The sequence below is a fragment of the Cariama cristata genome, unplaced genomic scaffold, assembly GCF_000690535.1.
Source record: "Cariama cristata isolate BGI_N322 unplaced genomic scaffold, ASM69053v1 scaffold18004, whole genome shotgun sequence".
Classification (NCBI taxonomy): domain Eukaryota; kingdom Metazoa; phylum Chordata; class Aves; order Cariamiformes; family Cariamidae; genus Cariama; species Cariama cristata.
The window spans coordinates 14,389-38,048 of NW_009614859.1; the positions used below are offsets into that span (position 1 = coordinate 14,389).

The window sequence follows — 23,660 nt, forward strand, 5'->3', positions numbered from 1 at the left end:
TCATTGCAGAAGCTTCACTGGAGAGCCATCAATGGCAGTGGGGATGGACAGACACCCATGCACACACATGTCCCTCTTCAGACACAAATGTGGAGCTTGAAAAGGCTCTTGCACCAAGATCAGAGCTCTCCTGTGCTTTATCACCCCGCTTCCTGCCAAGGAACGGGACTGGCAGTGCTGCTGGCAAACTGACTTCACTTCTCGAGAGCCGACCCCAGGTGGCATACGCACACATCCATGCATCCCCAGCTCCTACACTGCCGCTCAATCAATTCAGAGAAAAATGAGAGCTGCTGACAGTTACCTGAGTCACGGCCATCTGAGGCAGACAGGAGCAGAAGAGGAAGGAGAAATATGTTTGTAAGCAGAGCACAAGAGCCAGGTTCCCCACTAGACCCTCTCCTCCCTTACCCCACGACAAGGTTTTACGTAGCTCACTGCTGAGCACAGCGCTAGGGAGAGCTGTAGCTGAAGGACAGGCTCCCTCAGAGCCCAGCTTTTCTGCCACCACAGAGCAGACAGGTCCTGCTGACTCCCATGGGTCTGGGAAGCAGTAGCACAAGGACTTCAGAGGCCAGGAAGAACATCAGGTGGATGAGAGGACAGGATAAACCCAAACACAATCATGAGCCACCAGACTGTGCCCACAGATGTGCTGCATAAGTGACTCACACAAGTGAGGACAGGAGGCACCCGCACACCCTAGAGCAAGATGGTTCAGTCGCTGCACTTACTGATCTTGAAGCGGCCCATGTAGTAGATCTGGGTGCTGAGAGCCAGTGAGGCCAAAACATGGATCATCGAGAAAATGACCCAAAACCATATGTCATTTTTCCCAAACACCTGAAAGGAAAGACATATCAAAAGCAAACTGAGTCCTGTTATCAGCAGGCTAATCCTTTCCTGTCCTATATCACTGTGGGGCATTAGACAACCTCACTGAACATGGAAGAGAAACCCCCTAAATCTTCCAACCTGAAAACAGATCTATAAATCCAAAATGAAGTCTAGAGAAGCAAGAGGAACTCAGCATTCTGGAGAGGAGACCATTTTTTCTGAATGCCCCTTCAGACAAGAATGGCAGCTTGGAAGGATGGCAGCTGGCCCAGGGAGCAGAAATGCAGGCACTCCCAGGCCAGGCAAGCTCCCTCTGCTGAGCTGGGCAGCGGTTCTCTGGCCAGGAGTTGGATTTTTACAAAGGCAGTCAGGGAACCAACCGGTACTTTAACAAGTGCACTGCAGTAGACCAAAAATGACAAAACTGCTCTGCAGGCAATTGCTCCTATTGTACGCTTTTGCTTTATTTAAGGATTAGAAGTGACCTACAAATGCAGATTGATGCTATATTAAAACCTTAATTTTTCACTTATACATTAAGGAGTCCAGAAACTCTGGTCTGCCATCAGGCTGTGACCACACACTTACCTCCCCTGGGGCACAGCACTTGCCTGAACTTTTCTTTTTGTGTGTGGAGGAGGGAAAAAAAAAACACAAAACAAACAAACCAAAAAGCAAGCAGAAAAGCCACTTCTACAGGAATGGAGCAAGGGAGACATGCAGCTTATAAGCTCCACAGAACAGCTTCAAAGCATCTCACAAGAAAACATACAGCATCCCACAATAAAACCCCAGCATTTTGAACCTGACTGTGCAGATCTACCACAGCTATCAAGAGATTCGTGGAAAGTCCCAAGTTCACCAGCTGCTCCTGCATGCGTTATCCTGCAGTCTCCTACCCAGAGACCTCTGCAGAATCAATTGATATCCTGCATTATGTTTGGCAGCGAGGGGCTGACAGCCCACTGGGATTTAGCTGCTAGTTCAGAGCAAGAATTCAATGGATTTTTCCTGGTTACTGCTGAATGAAAATGAGTCCTTCAAAAGGAGGGAAGCGGAGACCTCCAAGGTAAAGCACAGGTTGGGGATTCAGGCAAGCCCAGCTCAGTACTTGCAATGCTATGAGCAAATGGGCAAAGCCCTGTACCAGTCTGACCTGTCAGTGACTACTGGTGCACAAGAGACTCTGGTGACTCCTCCTGTTCCAGTGCCCTTCTACACGTAGGTACTCCAGAAACTTGCCTGGGAGCCCCCCAGCCGTTATTCCAGCCCTGCACCTCTCCAAGGACAGGAAAGCCAATTGCAGGAGCTGTGCCCAGCAACTCAGAGTATTACAAAGGGAAGAAAGAGGCACAAGCAATTAGGTAGAGGACACTTGTCTTCAAAGCTCTGCCAGCCTCACCCCCCTCCTCCAAGGCGAGCCACCCCACAGGAGACCAGCTGCGTGCTTGGACACAGACACCTGGATGCATGAATTTCTCCTCCTCAGAAGGAGGGCATGTGGTGGACGGAGCCAAAAGAGGAGCCTACCTAGAGAAAACAGCTCTGCTCTTCCCCTCCCTGCAAGGCCAGGGGAAGGGAGGAGGAAAACGCAAGAGTACTGGGAATTCAAATGCTAGAAGCTGCTTAACACACTTTTATCCTACTCTGCTGCTATCCCCAGTCATTTGCCCACTTAAGCTATCTTCCCAGCCACACCACCTCCTTCCCAGTGAAGGACGTAGGTAAGAGGGGGCCATACCACTCCAAGGACGGCCAGACAGATCACCACAGCAAACGAGGCATAGGCAGAGTAGGCGCTGGCATTGATGTCTGGATGACGGGTCTGGTAGAGCTTGAGCATGCACAGTCCTGCAATCATGTACATGAAGGAGGTGTCTATGGAGGGAGCACAACAGAAACAGTGAAAACAGGTACTACCAGTACGCTGAGAAAGCTGCTCTGAGTGCATATAAAGAAGTGCAGCACTAGGGCCAAACCCAAGGCTGGCAGGCACAAATCCCTGATGCTGCAATACATTGTACAGCACTTTGTGCTGCAAGATGGCAAAGCACATCTACCATGCCCTGGGGCAACAAAAACTAAAGGGGTTTAGAAAATAAGTGCCCACAGTGCAGCACAGAAACAGGTAGGGAATCACAAAATGGTTGAGGTTAGAAGGGACCTCTGGAGGTTGTCTGGTCCAACACCCTCTGCTCAAGCAGGGTCAGCTATGAGAGGGCTGACCAGGATGGTGTACAGTCAGGCTTTGAATATCTCCACAGAAGACTTCACAACCTCTCTAGGCAACCTGTTCAGTCTTTGACCACCCACAAAGGAAAAAAAAAAAAAACACCAACAAAAAACCCCCCCACACCACTAGTTTCCTGTGTTCAGATGGAGTTCCCTGTGGTTTACGTTGTGCCCATTGCCTCTTGTTCTGTTACTGGGCACCACTGAGAAGAGCCTGGCTCACTTATCTTCATTCTCTTTCACTGGGTATTTATGCACATAGGCAAGATCCTGCCTGAGTCTTCCCTTCCCCAGGAAGGTGAAGGAGCCCGCAGAGGAAAGTTTCCACCGAGATGGCTGACAGAGGCTTCCTAGGCTTGAGCACTCTGCCACTCAGGCTGTGCGCTTACTATCTTCAAACACTGAGTTACAAAAGCAAAAGGAAGATCTTGCCAGCAGTGTGCTACCAGCATCCCAAGGTCTGGAGAGGAGGCTGAAATGCGTTAGTCCCCGGCATCCAAACCCTCACTGCCTCCTGACTGAGCCCTGGAACAGGCAGAATCCAGGGAGGTTTGCAAGGGTAGAGAGATAGGAAGTGCCAGCAACCCAGGAGACAGAGCATGGCAAATCCTACCTCCAGCTCAAAAGGAGAAAGGAAACTCAGCTTACCAAACTGGAAATTGGAGTAATTAGGGCAGACGTGGTAACAGGCACTGAGCACCCCCTCCATCATCAGAGCAATGCCCATAGCATAAAAGAGACCAAAATGCTTTGGGATCCCATAGTCCTGGAAGAGAACAGAGCCATATAGTAAGTACCCTCACTGTTCTGATGACAAGTGACCTTCCACTCTCCATCACTTCATCCCTCCTAACCCCTGCACATGTCCTTCAGTCACCAGTGCAGCACAGTGCGCAACCACAGGCTCTGCATTTAGCCACACTGCATAACCAGGTGAATCCACAGGTGAAACTTCTGGTCTGAAGACTTCAGTGTCTTGGTACTGACATCTTGACACTAAAAATCTGTCCTGTACTTTGCACCATGATACATCCTGCCCAAAACCGAGAGAGCACTGAGGACCCAGAATAGCAACATTGCTTTCGTGGTCACTAGGTGGTTAAAAGCACCTGAGGAGCAGAGCCCATCAGCCCAGGTGGGAAGGCATCTCCATCACAAACTGGTTGAGATCTCATCTGAAAACCATAAGCAGCAGACCCTTAAAACTGCTAAGGCCTTTACTTGCTACGAAGCCAGTGAAAACAGAGCTGTTTGTCTCCAGAAACACTGCACCACTGCCCACAGGGCTGCAGATTTCTCCATCCTCTCCTGCAAGATACTGAAGAGACTGCAGAAGCTCTGGTTACAAGCAGCTCTGCTTCAGAGCTACAGGCAGCCAAATTCCTGAGTTATCATAGGCAGCTCTATTCCCTCTTGCTAACAAGAGGGACAAGAAGGAACTCTTGGTTGTATAAGACAAATCAAACCTCATTACAAACAAAAGCATCTTGGGACTCTCCTACTGTCCCAGTTCCTTCACAGTGAGCATTAGAGGAAAAGCCACAGCCACGGGAGTCATTCCTCTACTCGTCTCCTTGTCTTCACAAGCCCAGGCTGGGGCCCCACAGCAGTGTGGACATACTGTAAGCAGCAAAGTACTGGGGTGTGCAATAACATAAGCATCCCAACTAGACCTTTTTTCAGGGGAGGAAAATAGAGGAGGATTCAATCCTCCAGCAAGGAAGGTAAATGGAAACCCACTGTGTATCACTCTGGTTTTCAAGTTCTCCCTGTCTTTCCTCTCTCCGCTCAGTCCCATGCAACCATGCTTCCTACCATGGTATAGACATCTTTCATCTCCATGGCTCGACGGTGGAGAATGTCCCTGCGCAACACAATGAGGAGGAAGAGAAAGCCCAGCAGCGTGTGGCCCACATTGCTGAGGATGTTGTTGAAGGCACTGCAGGGAAAAAGAAGGTTTAAGAAAAAGGCAGCACAACAGCAGGAAGCTGAACCCTGAGCCGTGATAAACTGAATCCATTTCACTTCCCCACCACCATCCTCCACCTCAGCAGCTGCCAAACACCTGCCAGTTTTACACCCTGGATGACAATTTTAGGTTGAGTAGTTCACCTGTCCCAGTGCATTTTACACTTCCTCTGAGAGATCCCCAACTCTGGGTTTTCTTTGCACTCCCACATTAGTTTAGAGAAATGCTGCACTGAAAGGATTGATCTGAACTTCTTGGCAGAACTGCTGCTCCTTGGATACAAGTGAAAGTGTCCAAAAGCACAGGAGCACCTCATCGCTGTGCTGTAGGTTTGCTAGGGGAACCCAGGTGCCATACATTCCTGGGTGCATGTGTCTCACTGCAACAGAAAGCCACTGCTGAGCAAAACAGAAAGCTCAGAGCCCTAAACTCTCAGTGGTCTTAACACAGTTACTGTGAGCCTGGCAAGGAAAAAATCCTGACCTGAGCACAGCACAAACACTCAGGAGGCATGAGACAATAATGCAGCAACCACAGGACTCACTCACCTCAGCACCCCAAGAGGATGCGCGCACAGAAAGTTGTAGTAGCAGATGTCCTGATTCCCCGTCACATTCACTACCTGGACAGAGAGGAGGTGGGAGACCCAATATTAGCAAATCCTCCCAGTTCTGGGGAGTTTGTTTCATGCAAACACTGCAGGTACACAAAGTGTACCAGGACACAGCCTAGCTCTAACACTGACACAGAGGAGTACTGACATCTGCAAGTGAAGCTTTTGGGGAGGCAGGATCGGACACAAGATGTTGCCACAGGCCACAAACCTGACAACAGTCTTTAGAGGAAACATATTGTGTGCTCTCAACCCCACCACTAATAGATCCGCTTGCAGATATCCAAATAACAGCGGAACAGCAAGGGTGAGGAGAAGGGAGAAGAAATCACTCATATCACAGCAAACTCTACTTGCTTTCAGTTGTCTTTTAGAGATAACAGCAGTTCTCTCCTGCCTCTAAAATGAAAGAGGCCCCAAATGAGACATCCGATGAGCAGGAAAACAGCTGCATTCCCGCTTCCCAAGCAAAAATAGCAGAATTGCAGGCTCAGCAAGCCAAGCTAGCAGCAACACTCACCACACAGTGCAGAGAGAGCAGCTAAGGTAAAGTGTCCCTCAGACAGAGCAGAATTTCTGGGTGATCCCAGTTTCACTGCAACTGCCATCCTTACACTATGCAACCATAGAACAAGTTTCAAGGCAAGAGGAGCCAAGCATGGGGGACAGCCACGGAGCCCAACACACCGTCTGGTAAGTGATGACGAGCTGGATGACTGGCAGGGCATAAAACACTGCAATGGTGATGATGTTCCTGCAGAGAGGAGACAGTAGCAGCAGTTACACACATCAGAACAATTGGTACACACCCGGGTCAGACCCCCACTGTGCTTGTGGAGGAATGCCTACACCTCAGTGCCTAAGGGCACAGACCCTGCTCTCCCAGCTGGAGCTTTATACCTCTGGTTATGAAGTCCCAAAGCAGAAGAGCAAACCTGCTAATGCAAACATAAGGCAAATGCTAAGGGCACAAGAAAAGCCAGGATGTGGACCACAAGTTCAGGTGTTTGAGTGCCCATTTCTCCCCTTCCCCAGTATGTTCCAGCACACCGATTGTTACCACACTGTAAAGCAATTATGCAAAACAGAATCCATTGCCAGGATCATGTGTGCACTGGTCCAGATCCCACATACCTCAAATAAGGATATTTGTGTAGCTACTGGTTGGAACAGGGTCAGAATGTGTAACAGGATGGCTCAAAGAATATCCTCAGGTCTAAAGTGTGATTTAGAAGAAGGGCATGTGGACAGACTCCACAACCAGAGACTAGGTCCAGATCTTGGGCATTACCAGTTTGTCTTCTCCTTACCAGAAATAGATTTTGTATTTTTTGCTGACAATCCTTCGGTCCTTCCTGGACAAGTCTGATAGATAGAGGAACACCTAAAACATTAGTGGGTGGGGAAAAGAGGGAAGAAAACAGAAAAGAACTAATGAAGACTACAGAAGCCGCTAAGAGATCTTGATGTATTTGGACCACATGCTTTTATTCTTCTCTTTTTTTTTTTTAAAAAAAAAAAACAGTAAGCTCACTGTGTCCCTTAATTGCATGGGGAACAAGTTCTGCAAAACCATCTGACCTCCAGGAATGGCTCTGACCACACAGAGCAGTGTGGGGTGACAAAAGGAGGCAGTTTGAGAGCTGCTAGCTTAAAGCCCCTCTGTACATCCACTGTAGTCACACTACTTGTCCCAGACAGCTAATTACTATTGCACATTATTTTCCCCCTATGCACCTCCTTGGACTTTCTGGGACACTCTGGGCTTCTTACTCCTTTCTCAATAGTCCCCAATACAGTCTGATTTTCCGTATCAAATCACTCATTTCAGCAGCACACTTAGCACAGCAGGAAAACTTCCTAGACTCTCAAAAAAACCACTAAGAAGCACATTTGGCTTCATTACGCTAAATCTACCTAAAAGGGAAGTGGAAACCTAAAAATCCTGGCAAATTACTAGTGCTGGTGCTGGCCCAGATGTGTCCATGGCCCAGCATCATGGTTACAGCTGCAGCGCCAGCCGTACCTTGGTGCGGATGACATTCTTATCACTTTCGATTTCTGGCATGGTGTCGAAGTCACTCTCCTCCTCCACAGAGCTGTCTGTGTCAGAACCAGCTGGCGGCCCATGCTCAGGGGAAGACAACTGACGTCCACCGCTGGAGCTTGACTCATCTGGAGCAAAGTGGGGAGAGGAAACAGAGAGAGTAAAGGCTAAATCCCTCTATGCACAGCAAGAAAAAAGCTGCCCCAGATACCAGCGACGATCTGCTGGGACAAGTTGATATGGCCATTTCAGGGAACAAGTTTTTCCATGATCACAAACCTTCCTAAAAGTCTCAGATTATCAGCTAAGAGCACTTTCAAGGACCATCTTTCCCCCTCTGCAGCATTTTATTTTTTCCTTTGCTTTCATTCCGTTATTTTTCATCTCTAACACTTTCCACTTTTTACTAGCCTGGGATCCAAAATCCGGATGTCTGAGACAAGCCAGAAAGCTTTAGCAAAAGCAGCAGACTGTTCAGGGGTCAGAAACAGGCTGACCTAGTTAATCCGCAGATTTTATATAAGATTTATATATAAGCTTTTCTAAAAATATTGTAGAACAAAAAGACAAAGAGGAAGAAAGTTGATTTTTCAAAGCAGGCAGAGCATCAGCTTTGCTCCCATTGCATCCACAGTATCAGTCACCTGCAGGTCAGCAGTACCTGCCTGCACTTCCACATGCTGGCCAAGCTCCCAGCCAGCCCATTGCCCATGCTGGCACGAGCAGAACACAAGTTTCTTCCTCATTTCCCAAATGCTTTTAAAAACATTTCCTTGGGAATTGGGAAAGGGAGATAGGGTGGTGCTGAAGCCCTCAACTCTATTCCAGGACTTAAATCCTCCTGAATTTTCCCAAACCTCACAGAATATCAGTTCTGTGTTTCTCTGTCAGGTGTTCAGAGATACCACACCTTCATAATCCAACAACTAGGTGACATCTGGAGTGTCAGGGCTGTCTTTACACCACAATAAGCAAATGCATCCTGAGCAGGGACCAAATATTACACACAGCTACTATCCTCTCTCATTTGAGCAGCTGCCTCATATTGCCCTGGACCTGCATCACCTTTGCAACCTGGGTCCCTAAGCTGTTAAATTCAAGGATTATGTCCAAAAGTCCACAGCACTCAGCTATTCAATATCAATCCCTTCACAGTAGGGAAAAATTGTTGTAAGGAGACTAAGGAATACTCTGGAAAAGGAAGGCACTTCCCATCATCTCAGATTAGCAGGACCCTTGGGAGTTTTTTCTCCTCCTCTGCTGCCAGGGCATGGTTCACCAGTTGACAGACTGACATTATTTCTCCCCTAATGAAACCTCTGGACTTCAAGAAGCTCCGATTCTGTCGTGCCTTGTGGCACACAACCCTTCAGCCTTCCAGCGAAAGGCATGCTTTGGTCTAAAGGCAGACTTGATGAGCTAATAACAGACTCCTAGCAGCTTGGATGGAAGGGACCTTTGTCAGTCCCTGGCCGATCTCCTGCCTGAAGCAGCACTGTCACCAACACTTATCAGGTGACTGTGGCTCTGTCCAGCCGAGATGAACATTCCCAATGACAGAGTCTCTCTGAGCACCTCTTCCAGAGATTTGCCACCTTTTTGATGTAGATGTTTTGCCCTAAAGTGCAACCTGAACCTCCTCAGCTGCAATATTTTTTTTCCCTTCTGGTTTTAAAGCACCTTAAAATGCCTTCCCCTGCCCCAGGCAAAACCCTCCCCATGCCCCCAGTTCCGGAAGATGCTGTACCAATAGCACCATAGCTGCTTCCCTCAGGGGTGCTGGCTGTGATGGGGTGCGAAGATGTCATAATCCCAGATCCTGCAACGGAAACAGACCCAAAAGGGACAGTTAGTTTCATGTCAGCGCTTCGAAACACATCTCTGAGGTGAATACAAACAACTTGAAGAGCTGGAGGGACTTGGGAAAAGCAGTATTTCTCCAAACAGATGGCACTCTCCCTCTAGAACACACTGTGCAAAAGGGAAACTCTTGATTTGCAATGTGGAGCAAATCCATTCCCTTCAGCCTCTGCACACAGGCCGCCAGTTTGATTCATAAAAGCACAAACCTCCCTCCAGCACCCTGTAGAGGTCACATTATGGGGCTGCAAGACATGGCAAATTCTGGAGCAAGTCCCACAATATTCAGAGCATCCTTCTGAATTTCTGATGCTTCTCCTTCTCACGCATTGATCTATTCAAACATTGCCACCTCCAGTTATCCCTGGAAGAGTCATCGGCAGCCTTCGGCAAGACAGCTGCTACATAGTTTTAACCAAGCAAGGAGAAAGCAAAAAATGCTCCATGCAAAAAGTGGTCATGATGCTCTCCTGATGACAAGAAGGGCTTTGAGGGCTGGGAAGTCCCTGCCTCCCACCCACACATCTGAAGCAAGGAGGACTGCACCTCCCAGTTTGGTTGTACTGGGACTTTCCCCTCCTGCCTCCACGTTTTCTCTTTTTGCCCCCTGTGGTGGGGCTCAGCTGCTGAACTGGCAGCTGACAAACATGGCAGGAAACACAGCCAGCTGAATCTCTTCACTGAGGGGTCAAATACCCATCTCCCCAAAAGGGAGGGAACCAAGAGCAGCAGGAGCAGGACCATGTCTTCCAGTGGTGGCAAAGAGCAAGACAGGTCCCGCTGCTTATAAAGCTTCACCCTTGCAACAACATCACGTGGCCAGTCAGCAGCAAAGGGATCAGAACACGGGATAGTATTGAAAGCCAAGCAACCTTACTGCAGCCTGGCAATGGCCTGGCTTCCCAAGCTGCATCTCTGACATCCCAGCACCTGATCTGTCCCAAACTGACAGGCACAGGCAGACTCCTCTTTTCAGCTGGTAATTCTGGGCACTTCTGTAACACCTTGCATAGGTTTTTATACCATTTCCATTAGCCACATATGGAAAGAGTCCCAAACCTTTTCCCTGCCTTAGCCCAATTCCTAGGCAGGGGAGTACCCATACAGCAATGACATTTGATGTTTCCAGTCCAAATTACTGCTTTCCTTTGTCACGTTCACTGTGCTTGTTGGGCTGTGGGCTAACACATGGCCTCTGTTTCAGCTTCTCCACCCTCCTGCCCCATCCCTCTAACAGGGCAATGAACTGCTCGGAGGAGCATTAGAAGTGGACAACATGGCATTGACTGAGCACCAGAGGGAAGCCTCTGGCACACCACAGGCCACCCACATGACACCCCTTTAGCTCCAAGCTGGGATTAGCAGGATGTTGTTGTAGGTTGCTGCAGGAACAAGATCCACCTTCTACTCATCACCCGCTATGCAACTCTCCCTCTCTTGTGGCAGTTTTTCCCGTTGCTTTAAAGTCATTTGGGAATCCAGATCATCAGGAAGAGGCTGAAAGAAGCATTCCTCATGTTCATGGCACCAAGGTACATGTGCAATTCCTACTCCCATCAGTCCTGTCCGACAGGGATGCTCCCTCCTTATTTTAGACCAGGCTTGATGCTCTCAAGTGACCTGTCAACCTTCTCTCCCAAGTAACCAAGGGAAGATTTAAAGCCGGACAAAGCAGGGACACCAGGGAGAAGAGGCGCCCTGCCCTGTCTCTAACAGCTGCTTTGGACCCAGTTTACCCACTAATTTCAGTCCCACTTCCCAGTGTGCGTGTGAGTCAGCAAAGTAAATGTCCCACACTAGGTGTGGTTCCTCCAGCTATTACCTCCACCAGATAGTGATGATGTGGAATGGGAGGTGTGCCACAGGATTAAAAAAAACCCATTAACCACAGAAGCTGGGCATGAGGTGGATGACAGGAGCAAAGGTGCACATGGAGTTGCAGGATATTGAAAGACAAAAGGCAGAGACAGATTGCTCAGCACCTTCACCCCCACTTTCTTGCTGGGAAAGGGGAAAGGAAAGGGGAGTGATGAAGAATGCAAGATGCAGGGGTACATTGGAGGAAAACAAATTCCAGTCAGTGGGAAGAAGAGAAAAAAAAACTGAGAGAAAGCCAGAGTGCCCTGGGTGATCTGGAGGACAGGGAAGATGTTAGTTACTATTTTACAGGCATCAGACACATACCCTGAAGAGACACCAGAAAGAAAGAAACAGCATGTGGGTAGGACACGGATCCTCCCCAGATGAAAGGATGTGGCTGTGACATGCAGTGCCAGGCATGTGAAGGTGGTATAGAGGACAAAGGAGAGGACAGGTCATAGAAGGAGCAGGTGCCTCTGGGAGGAAACCTGTAAAACTGTGAAGGAACTGCACTCCTCTGTCCTTTCACAGGGATGCTGTTCAGCAATCCTCCCCGCCCAAGAGCCCAGTTCTCTGCCCTCCAGGTCCATGCTAAGCACAGCATCTGTGCCCGGGAACTTCCCAAGCACCAGAATTTAACTTCCACCTCTCACCAAGGCAGCTTGGAAGGCAGCTTCTAAGTTGCCTTCTGTCCACGAGCCCTCAGCTGCAGGACCAGCAGCACTCCCTAGGGCTCCTGGTCTCACCCAGCTGAGACTGTGCCTCCTTGCCTCAGACAGTGATCCCTTGTCACCACCCTGGAGCTCTTCCAGGGCCTCGGCCACATCCCTTCAGCTTCTTCAAACTCCCTGACACACAGGCCCTTCCCATTTCTCCAGTACCCTAAGACCTGCTGTTGTCTCACAGCAGGATCCATCCCAAATAACTTGGAATTAGAATATTTTTAAGGACGTTTTTACAGTCCTCTGCTCATTCGGTTGTGAAGAAAAACTTTCACACACATTCCACATACAGAGATGCATATGTGGATCTCAGTGGCTGAAGAAGCCACTTCTGAGAATCCAAATGCCCCCAGGTCCTCGGCAGAAATATTAACCCACATAATGCCAGGTCAGAGTGAAGCTCCACTGCTGATCCTTTAAGCACAGTTCAGTTATAGTAGTATGTTTATATGGTGGTATGTAGCAGACCAGAGAGACTGAAGAAGCTGGAGATTAAAAAAAGGGAACACACCAAGAACCTTTCAATGCTGCCAAAACATAACATCCTCCCTTTCCCCAGGAGTGAGGTACAAATGATGATGCCTTTATCATCACTAATGCTTTGAACTACTTTGCAGGCACTAAATATTTTAACAAAATGAAACAGCTAGCCTCCCACACTTCTCCACAAAGCAGAAACTCCCAGTGCTCCCCCCATCCACATGACAAAAATTTCTGTCTTTCACTGGTAGCCTCTTAGATACAGCTATGTTTTTATAACGCAGAAATCTGCAGTATGTTGAAATGTGGGTGCAGCATAAAGTAAACCAAATCCAATACCAAAGTAAATAACACAAACACCACTACCTAACTGTGTTAGTAATTCATTCACTTGGTTGTCTGCAATGCCCAGTTAAAAACAAATTAAAATTTAAATTAAATTATAAAATCAGAGACACCATGCTTAACTCAGGCAGAGGAAATCTTAAAGCATAAGAGCTGACAAACTCAAAGTGCCTTACTTAGAAATGAACAGACCTGGCATCAGAAACAGCCTGTAGCCAGGTCTAGCCAAGGCTTGCCCTTCCTCCAGCCCTCTAAAAGCCAGCTCCTCAGGGTAGGGGTCAAGACCAGGTACGGGGAAGCCTGCATCAAACACTGTCTTGCGAGGGCAGGGAAGAAGCTCTAACATCTTTCATCAGAACCAGAGACTATGTGGTACACGTACAGGGAATAAAACTTGAAGGGACAGAAAGACTGACAGCCTATCTGTTGCCTGGCCTGGGACCTGTGCTGTTCACTTAAAGTTGTCACACAACAGAAAAGAGACCTTACCATCCTCAGGACTCAACCTCCCAGCTGACGCCTTCCTCCGAACCCTGAAAAGGAACAGACAGCACTCATGAGATAGCCAACAAACCCCATCACCTGCCAGCCATGGCAGGATTATCTAGGACACCGATAAGTAAATACAGTGCAAGCTCTAAAAAAACAAACAAAACCAACAAGAATAAACCACAAAATAAACAAACACACACAACAACAACAAAATACTGTTTGGACTAGACACTGCTCAGCCACTACCACTTGCTGTCTACCTCTCCGATTTCCAAAGCAAGAGGGTTTTTGGGGTTTTTTTACCCTCTCAATTATCCACTAAAGGCAGGACAACAAGTTACATGACCATCCCATTCTACACTGCTCAGCATGTTGGGAGAGACTCTCAGACCACGTTCCCGAACTCCTCTGCTCAGGGTACCGAGCATATAAGAACCTACTAAAAGGCCAGCAGGAGCTAGAGGTGTGCATCAGCACGATGCTTAAGAAGCCAAGACCACCTCCTTCAATGCAGATGCCGAGCAGGGGAAGGTAAGAAAAAAACCCCATATGCCCACAACAAATTAAAAATAACCGCAAAAAAAGAGCACACACACACTTCAGTAATTTCATTGAATTGTTCCAATGAAATGTTTCACTGATGTGTCTCGAAGTTAAGCCATGCCCCCATCTTGAAATTCTTTCGGTTTAGAGCACCAAATTTTTAAGATCCCCTCTTCTGAAGCAGCTGAAAACTCTTTGCCACATTTGGTCCGAGGAGCTGGCTGACAAGTGTTGTTCCCACAAAACCAACATGCTGTTTGATGAAAGCTTTATGTGGCTCTTCTCATGCCAACCTTTGCCCAGTAGGGCAGGAAAGAGCATTGAAGAGGCCTCCCTCCTCTCAAGCCTCCATGCTTCGGACAAAGGATTTGCTCAACCATTGTCACTGCCTACACAGGTAGCAGCAACTGCTCCCCACAAATTCCACCATCCCCACCACCTTACAACCACCTGCCTGCTGCCCCACCAAGGTTCTCATCCTGTGCTAGCTGTTACCCGCCCTACAGGGGCAAATCTTACCTCCCTTTTAAGGTTACTGTCCCCTTCCTGCCCCTCCAGTCCTTTCTCTCACTCAAGAGGACTTCAAAGTCATCTGCAGTGAGCAACAGGGGACCCTGGGGCAGCTGGAAAGAGTTTTGTTTTGGGTTTTTTTTTGTGCTCTAGAATAACCTGTCATGGTAGCTGTGCCCGAGTTCACCTCAGATGCAGATATTCACCTCAACACAAGCCCAGGCACCAAGGTCTGTGGCAGTGGAGGCAGGTCAGGAAGGAAACTAGCACTCCTGGGACTCTGAGGCCCTATTTGGGTCACTGCTACTTATTGCAGTACTCAGTCCAGCACCCTGGGAAGTACCTTGGTTCTCCAACACTCTGGCACCCCATATCCCAGACCGGCCCCATCACAATTCCCACCTGCCACCCAGCGTCCTCATATAAGGAAACCCAGGGATGGGACACTACAAAAGCTAAAGGGCAGAGCCTTAGGTTTTCATCATTGCCGTGATCCCCACAGCAGAGGAAGAAAAGTTTTCTAGGTGATGGTGAGTAGGAGCCCACCGAGTAGTCACGGCTTCCTTTAGCTGCTCTGTTCAGATGTTTGCTGCCTGACCCGGGGCGAGTATACTGCAGGGTGAGGCATCTCTGAGGATGATGAGAAACAGAAAGGCTGTTCTTGTAAAACCTCTCTACTCACCTGATGTAGTGCACAAAAGCAACAACCACCGAGCCCAGGTAAAAGGAGAGGAAACTCAGGAAGCTGAAGAACATGGCCTGGATGTAAACAGACTCTGAGGAAAGAGATGGCATCAGTCAGCTCACAGAGTAGGGACAGCTCCTCTCAGGGCCAGTGCTCCTGTCCTGCTCTTCCCAACACCATCTGGTGACAACACCCAGTCCCAAACAGCCCTTCAAAACCCATCTGCTTTCTTCAAGAGGAATCGCCAGAACCTGTTGCAAGGTCTCCCCACATTTCTTCACCCCCAGTGCTAGCTGGTGTGCCCATGAGACCACCCCGTGTCACACAGCACCTCCTGGAAGGGACCAGGGCTCAAATTGGTTTTGACTTCTTTGCTGGTGCTTTCTGCACCATCCCACCAGAGGACTGCTGGCCCAGTAATACCCTTCTACACAGAAGGGCCAAGTGCCCCTGTAAAGTTGCATTGCTCTGCCCAAAGACACTGACTTTTAATAGAGGGCACAATTGTCACTTGAAGGTTCTTCGTCCGCTGCAGGTTCCAGGTACGGTTGACATTCCCTGTGAGATGCAAAGTGTACAGGAAATATAAAACCAATCAAACATTAATGATCTCTGGCCCTGATCTTAGCTGTCTGTACTTGTAAAAACACCAGGGTCTGGCTTTTCACTACAATCTGCATGTGGTTTTGCTCTAAATGTTTCTCAGACTTGTCAATATACAGCCTTTTCCCTATCCACAACCTGTTTTTCAGACTAGAAATCCCTCCTTGAGCCTTCCATACATTGCTAGTCTGGATGCCTGAATCCCAAGGGCATCTTATCTCCTATTTGTCTAGTCCCCAAATGGCAGTTTCTCTCACTACAGACACTAGGACACCATTTTTGACTCTGCTGGCAAAACACTTCTGTGCAGGATGCCATGCTAGCAACTTGCTATGTTTCAGCAGGGCTTAACACACCCTGCCAGTGCAGCTCTGCTGACAGCTTTAGGATAAGAGAAAAACAGCCAGAAAGTGATGTTTTGGGTTTTTTTAGGGGGGAAAATTGGGTCCTCGGGGACAGTGGGGCTGTTGGGCAACCAAGTATATCTGTTAGTTGCAGTCTTGCTTCTCCTACAAGGAGGAAGCCATCTGGCTTTGAGGATAGGAATGTCCCCAGTCCGGTTACAGCCACCACACAAGTGTTGGAGGCTCTGCTTTTACCACTGCCCAGGAGGTGAACACCATGTTTTCTGGTTGGGAAAGGCACTAGAACAAGTCTCTTGTAAAATTATTCTCCCCAAATTACTGTTTTTCCTGTTCCCTCAAGTCCAGGGCTGTCATAGATCCCAAGATAGCAGTGGGAGAAGATGCTCTGCAGGAACTACCATCTGGGCCTCCATGCAGGCAGAAGGATAACACAGCAGGGGAGGGTGGGGTGAAACCCAACCAAAAAGCTATAAGCAACATGGCCTGGATGTCTCCAGTATCTCCCAAGACACCAGTGACTCCTCCAAAAAGCACATAACTTCAGCAAGCCAGGCATTGTACGAGCCAGCCACCTCTTGGATTGATCAAGACTTTTAACCTACCTGACAATATCAAATTTATACTTCACTCTTCCTCACAGCTACCTGGATAAGACAGAGCTATATGACCATCCTGTGTCATCCCACAGGAAGGTCCCAAAGGACTCCTATTGCTTCGTCACCCAGATGCAGCAATCAAATCCACCTCCCAGCACAACTTACCAGGAATGGAAGAAGGCACAGAACCCCCACAGGCATAATCCTCCGGCTTGATGACGAACACAACGAAGAACTGCTCGCCTGGGAAGTCCTTTCTCTGCACAGGAGGATGGAAGAAGACAGAGTCCATAAGACGTGAAGGAGCCTCTCCCTCCAATGCAAAGCAGAGGTGGTGCTCCAAAAGGCCAGAGATCAGCTTTCAGCTGCTACACAGGCAACAGCCTTACAGAGACCTGCCTGTTCTGGACAGAGCTTGGCTTCTAGGGATGCTCCTCTCATCCTTGCTAACAATAAGCTGACTGAGTTTACCAGTATGCAGTACAGCAGTGTCCCAGTACGAGCAAATCCATAGTAATGCATTTATTTATTTACTTACTAGTGCAAACCATCTACCCAAGCTTTGCTTATTATAAAGGCCCTACTACCACCACTCAGTGGTAGAGAGCCACAGTTCGAGCAGAAGACCTGGCTGCAGCCACCCTGATCTAGAGCCTCAGCATCTAAGGTACAACACACCTTCCTAAGCAAGGTTTTGTAGTAACAGGTAACATCGCTTCTTCCACTTATATCAGCTGATCTAATAAAAGCAAAGGCTCACAGCCGTACCAGAGTCAACAAAAGAAAACCGGGAATGCAGAGGGCAAGCCACTGAAAAAAAAGAAAAAAAAACAAAACCAAAAAACAAACCAACACTGGGACAAAAATCAGCATCTCACCTGCACCGTTATGGCTGCCTGCTTAGTCATAGACTGGTAAACACCGTTGAACTCCACATTATGGTCCAGGTCATACACTGGGCACTAAAACAGACACAACTAAGGGTTAAACCAGGGACAATATCTGAACTAATTTAACAGAGAGCCAGCAGGAGAACAGACAGTGCAGAACAGCAGAAAAAGGCCCCACTCCGGGTGACAAAGGGAATAAAACAACCAGGACCCATTCGGAAGTTAGAAGAGCTGCTCTGAAGACACCAGTTGTGGCCTGCACTCACTGATCTCGGCGTTTTCACAAGAGGGCTGCAGTTTAATCCCACAAGAGGATTCAGTCAGATTGATTGCTCCACCATTCCCACAGGGCAGTGCCTACACTCAGCTGTACACTGGTTGTGTCACACACTTTGTAGTCTGTACTATATGCCAAGTGCTTGCCCTCATTTTACTCTTCCCCACTACTTTTAACATCCGATAGGTTGAAAATCACCTGTCACAGTCTCCTCTCCTGCCCTTCTACCATTCAAACACAGGGATGTGGGCAGGAGTTGATGTTACCCATTTCTCTCCTCATCCCAGGTATTAAAGGCAACTGCCAGGGCCTGAGAGCCAGCAGCCAAGGCATCTTGCTGCTCTGTCACCACCTTGCAGATCCCACACTCCAGGTCTTGGCATCACTGAGGGAGGTGGGAAAGGAGGATAAATATGGGGCTATTTCCCATGTGCAAGCAACAGCCAGCCTCCATGGCAGGGAACAGTTGTTCTCCCCTCCTCAGGAAAGGGGATGAGTAAGTGCATAGAGATGGAATCGAATTTGAAAGGAGGAAAGACCTCATGTCTGGAAATCAGAAGCTCCCCATGCTTCCTTGAGCCAGGGGAGAGTCAAGGGAACACCACCATCCCTTCCCTCAGCCACCAGCATCACATCCAACACCACTCTGTGGAGAGACAGACCCATGTCACAAGGCAGCAGGGTGTTAAGCCTCACGAGAGGAATATAACAAATGCACTATGGACAGGCTGGAGAGGAAGAGCTTGTTCACCTATTTGCTACAAAAATCTCTGTATGAGCTGCTTGAACTCTTCATCTCTGTCTTTGCCTCCTTTCCATAGGATTTTCATTCCTCTTTCAGGGGCTCCCTTCACCACCACCGCACTAGGGTGAAGCTCTTCTTAGGGCTTTTCTCTCTTTTGGGGCACAGATCCCCTCACAGCAGGACACAGAGCTCCAGCAGACAGCTCCTTACCCTTCTCTGCTCAGACTTACCACAATATCCTGGACGGAGACAACCGAGCATGGGTAGACTGCATCAGACACCACTTTAATAATGACTGAATCGACATCCTGAGGAAATTTGTACAGAAAATACTGAGGAGAAAGAAGAGTGCTGAGAGTTATGGTCCAGAAATCACCCCTGCCAGTAGCTTCAGAGCCTCCCTAAGGTACCTGCATAGCCCAAACTGGGTTTTGTGGCTGGATGTGGAGGGCTTTCACAAAAATTCAGTTTTCAAATATTAGGACCTTACACTACAGAAGAGCAGATTAAATACGTACAGAGAACTCTCCCCCTTGCACAGCATGCTGTTAGACACAGACCTCTTCAACATGCAAGATAAGCACAGCTTCTGCCTCCCTGAAGCTTTTTTCCACCTGATCAAGCTAAAGTGACATCGTTTTATACCCTACTCGATTTTACGTTGTTATCAGCAATTTCTAGATGTTTCCATACTACTGTCTGTACTTTATATATGGAACATATCATGGAGTTTATCTTGGATGGGTTGCCTCAAAGACAGACTGTGAAAAGTATTAGGTCAAATGGTTGAAACTCTGTCAAGAGTTTCATAAATAAATGCCCGACATTAGTTGTAGGACTTTGTTTTTTTTGGTTTTGAGGGTAAAGGGTAATGGAGGTTTTCTCTTCTCACTTCAGCTTTGAAAATAAATTCAGCTATAGCTCCGAAAAAATTTGGGAGAGACTAACATCTGCCAATATTCCTACTTTTCCTCTGGTGGTGAGGAATGGTGTTTCTTGTGCTTCCATGCTTTGAGCAAGCCCACAGGACAGTCTGTGGGGTCAGAAAATGCCCTTCCCTGTCCCAGCAAACAGCCTTTTCAGATTTGGGCAAAAGATGTCACAGGCAACATCATTATTCACCTGTTTTTCCAGTAACAGTTTGTCGTACCACCCCAGCCAGCTGCTGGAGAAGTAGGGTTTCTGTGCCTGCCCCAGCAGGCAGGCTTGTTGCAAGGGCTCCCATCGTCCCACTTGGAGCCCAGACCCTGAGAGCTCAGGCTCAGTCACAGCTACGGCGATGGGCTGATAGGCACCTCACCCCACCTCAGAGGGGATGCAAGGCTGAGGACTGTCACCAGCCACCTTCCTCCCTTCCTTATGGTCACCTGGCAGCCATTGCTGCCACCCTGGAAGCTATCGCAGCTCCTGCTCCAAGACCGTAACCTGAGACATTCCCAGCTGGTGAATTCCCTTTACATCACATAAACCTCAGTGCTGAGCAAGGGCCAGCCGCTCCCTATTTCCCCTCCCATCCCCTTCCCAGAAGTAGGGTCTCCAGCTGGAAGGACAGGGATAAGCAAGAAATCACCCAGGCTTTTTCCAAGTTTGTCCATTTCTACTAAAGCATTTATTCCCACCACCCCTCTCCAAGCAGGGTCCCTTCACTGCTGAGAGAGCGCTGGCTCCAACCACAAGTCCTTACAAACTGCAAACTCACCAAGCCAGTTTCTTCACCAAGCAAGGACGCTGGCGGTCTGAGCTCCTTGGTTTCCCAGGTGCCCTACCCTTAGAAAGCTTTAGGTCCTTGAGGAAGTCACCCATGATGATCCTTCTATAATTTTCTTTTTAAGCCACGCTTAATACCAGAGTATAGAATTAACATAAGAGGCATTGAGACGTGCAGTTCCCTGCTGCACAGACTGTGAGAGGTATAAACACGTCCAGACAACACTGACCTATAGAGCATATCTAATTTCTCCTTCTGCCCTCAGGCATGAGCTGGGTATCGGAAAACAACTCCTTCAGTTGTTATGCTTGTCTTTTTCCAGCCTTAGGGCTATTCCAACATCCATCTAGATTTTGAATTGCCTTTTTTTTTCCTTCCCCCTGCAGACTACTTAATACTTTGATTTACAAAAACCTCAGCATTATACCAATTAATAAGCACTCATCTTCTACTCTCTACATCTGGTCTATAATTAAAAGTCACCAATCTCATATTATTAACTGTGACAAATAACTGACCGAAATCACAAAGTTAATTCCAGGCCAGATCCTAAACACTCCACATTCAAATTACAAGATCCTAAGTAATGAGGTTTTATAAAAGAGCCACCATCATGCCCTATGCTTCTATAGTATAAAACACTGCATGTATCTGCAAACCAGCTTAAGATATCTAACAGCAAAAAATACTAGCTGGGATACCTGGCAATAGGAAGCCTAAAATTAAGTGGTGCTACTAACAGCGACAGCAAGAACAAAAATGGAGTACCAGGCAGCCTGGGTAAATTACAAACTTTCCCAGCTCTACGAGCTCTGCTATCTCTATAGTTACTGCCAACAGCATTTTCATTCAAGGGAGGACTTATAGTATCTGCAGGGCTCTAAACAAGGCTGCTCAGCTGGATGTGCTGTACACGTGTGCTCTCTTCTGAACTAATAACCAGGCATTTCATTTATCACCTCGCAACTTGACTTGCTGCCCTGAGCAAGGAACAGCAGTCTGAGTTCTGTTGTATCTTTACAGCTTATTTATTTATGTATTTGTTTTTCCTCAGTAAAGACTGCATCTTGGCAAGTCACACTCGGGCAATTGAACCAGTACTGGCTGGAACAAGACCCTGGTGCACACCATCTCCCTTCTCATGAAGTGTAGTAGTCCAACGGCCTCTGGACTTCTGTACATTTCTGGCATTTCCGAAACCGCAGGTAGCATTCATTTGCTCTGGTCATGGTTTTTGGTTCACTTAATTGGTTTGCAAAAAAGGACACAAACGTGTCCCTACAGGGGCTGAGGCACTGCTACCTCTTCACTAGATCCACAGAAAATTCAACAGTAATGAAGTTTCCCTGCATCCTAAGAGGGAAACGACCTGGTCATATAAGGCTTTTGCTATCTCTAACAAGGGACCAAATCAACCATTTGTATGTGGTAAGACATATAAGCAACACCACACAGGACCCCTCCTTACCTGGGGCTGGGAAGGGCTGGCAGTGAAGTTAAAGGCTTTGTTGGTCCTAAAAAACAAATGCCAGCATGTTGAAGTCAAACTTTCAGAGTTGGAATATATATACAGTACTTTCAGATTAAGCAAAAGAAAAAATAATTTTTTTTTTTCTGGGAAAGAAAAAGAAGGGAAGAGTAGGCAGATGGATCAAATCTCTGTATGACAGATACATGAAGAAATTACATTTGTATTCTCACATCCCAGCTTACTCAAGTTGGAAGTTCTCAAGCCTGGTGACTAGCAGCTCATACGCAATATTAAATGGTGCCATGGAAGCGACGTCCACAAATATAATCTGGTCAGAGGGTCCCGTCTCAGATATTGGCTCAGAGGGACAGAGGGTCCGGCTCACTTCTTGGTAATTGTAGGTCCTCTGATAGCTACAACAGCCAGGGGAAGGAGGGATGGGAAAGTTGGATGGAAAAGAGAGAGCAGTTTAAAAGTTGTTTGGTAGTTCTGACATAATTTTTCCCATTTGCATAACTGAAATACTAATCTGAAAGGCCAAGACCATTCAGTCTTTTATTCAGACCTCAAACTCCACCTCTGTTGCCTCTTATGGTCTGCACAAGGGACTGGCCACCCCCAACATTTCACTTCCCTCGAGGCTGCCTGTGTCATCTGCAGACCTAGCACATCTGCCATTTGCTGGAGACAGAGAGAACAATGACAGCCCAGAACAGCCACTGCTGTAACCAACCCCTGCATCAGGCAAGACACTGCAGGTTATCTGCTGCCCAGCACCAGGATTTCAGTCACAGGATCAAGCTTCCCATCTCAGATGGTCTAAGGTGCATGCAAAGTCTCAGTACTTACAGCCTAATGAGCTCCAAGTTTGCTGAAGATACACAGCAGCATCACCTTCACAAAGAAAACACCCCCAAGACAACAACTACCCCCCAGAAAAGACTCAGCTTAGGTGTACCTGGGGTGAGAAACAGAGGATTGCCCTTACTCCCCAAATGCACTGTAACACAGCAGTTAAGGCGCTCTTTTGAGAGGTTGTTCCAAGCTCCTCCAAGGTAGAGCCCAAGAACTACCTGCACACACCATAAGCAACTGTGGAAATGACAACAACGCCATGTGGCAGATTCACTGGCTCATGACACAGGCAGATGCCCAGCAGACAAGCCGCCCGGTGCTCCATGTACATATTTGAGAAACTAAGAGGCAAGAGCAGGCTGCTAAGTAAGAGGTTACCTACCAAATCCTGGTCTACCTACACTCAGCTGACAGTGAGCAAGCATGCTTTGCAACCAAGCCCTGCAGTCTACACAAGGAGCAAGACTAGCACTTGAGGAAGGCTGGTGATGGATACAGCTGGAGACAAGTGTGTTACAAGGAAGAGACCCCAGTACTTACAGGCCTCGAAAAATTAGTGGGACCTGCCATGACAGCACTCCCTTCTGTTGGCGAACTACAAACAGAACAGGATACCGGAGGTTCTCAGAGCTGCTGTTCACGTACACCCGCACTGCATCTACCTGTGGGAAGAGAAAGGAGAGTACAGATAGGTGTTAGCCAAAGGCAAAGAACAAGATAGCTCCAAATCTAGGTGGGATAAGCCCATTCCCCTTTCTCAGTCTGACTCAGATGCTGGCAATATCCTCAGGGAGATCAACAGTGTGTATCACTGGACTGGTTATTCAGATCCAGAGGTCATTTACAGAAGTGCCTCCTTGCTGCTGCTCTAATCCAGAATCATAGTCCTGTCCCCAAGTCAGAGGTGACTGTCAGACAAGACACCATAGACAAATGCAGCAGACGTAAAATGGAG

The 23,660-nt window shown here is 47.9% G+C and overlaps 1 protein-coding gene across 1 annotated transcript in view; it reads right to left on the minus strand.

The window, feature by feature from the left end:
• The window catches only part of SIDT1 (SID1 transmembrane family, member 1), a gene marked incomplete at its 5' end in the record, with an annotated part of 28,338 nt that extends 4,971 nt beyond the window's left edge, over window positions 1-23,367 (minus strand). The window contains 18 exons of the mRNA XM_009699589.1: window positions 735-843; window positions 2,579-2,715; window positions 3,718-3,835; window positions 4,885-5,008; window positions 5,587-5,660; window positions 6,339-6,405; window positions 6,962-7,035; window positions 7,678-7,826; window positions 9,446-9,517; window positions 13,455-13,498; window positions 15,193-15,286; window positions 15,682-15,753; window positions 16,925-17,018; window positions 17,638-17,721; window positions 18,902-19,003; window positions 21,848-21,893; window positions 22,093-22,263; window positions 23,246-23,367. Of these exons, the coding sequence (XP_009697891.1) occupies window positions 735-843; window positions 2,579-2,715; window positions 3,718-3,835; window positions 4,885-5,008; window positions 5,587-5,660; window positions 6,339-6,405; window positions 6,962-7,035; window positions 7,678-7,826; window positions 9,446-9,517; window positions 13,455-13,498; window positions 15,193-15,286; window positions 15,682-15,753; window positions 16,925-17,018; window positions 17,638-17,721; window positions 18,902-19,003; window positions 21,848-21,893; window positions 22,093-22,263; window positions 23,246-23,367 (1,753 nt within the window). The remainder of the gene's footprint in view (window positions 1-734; window positions 844-2,578; window positions 2,716-3,717; window positions 3,836-4,884; window positions 5,009-5,586; window positions 5,661-6,338; window positions 6,406-6,961; window positions 7,036-7,677; window positions 7,827-9,445; window positions 9,518-13,454; window positions 13,499-15,192; window positions 15,287-15,681; window positions 15,754-16,924; window positions 17,019-17,637; window positions 17,722-18,901; window positions 19,004-21,847; window positions 21,894-22,092; window positions 22,264-23,245) is intronic.
• Window positions 23,368-23,660: the final 293 nt, after the last annotated feature.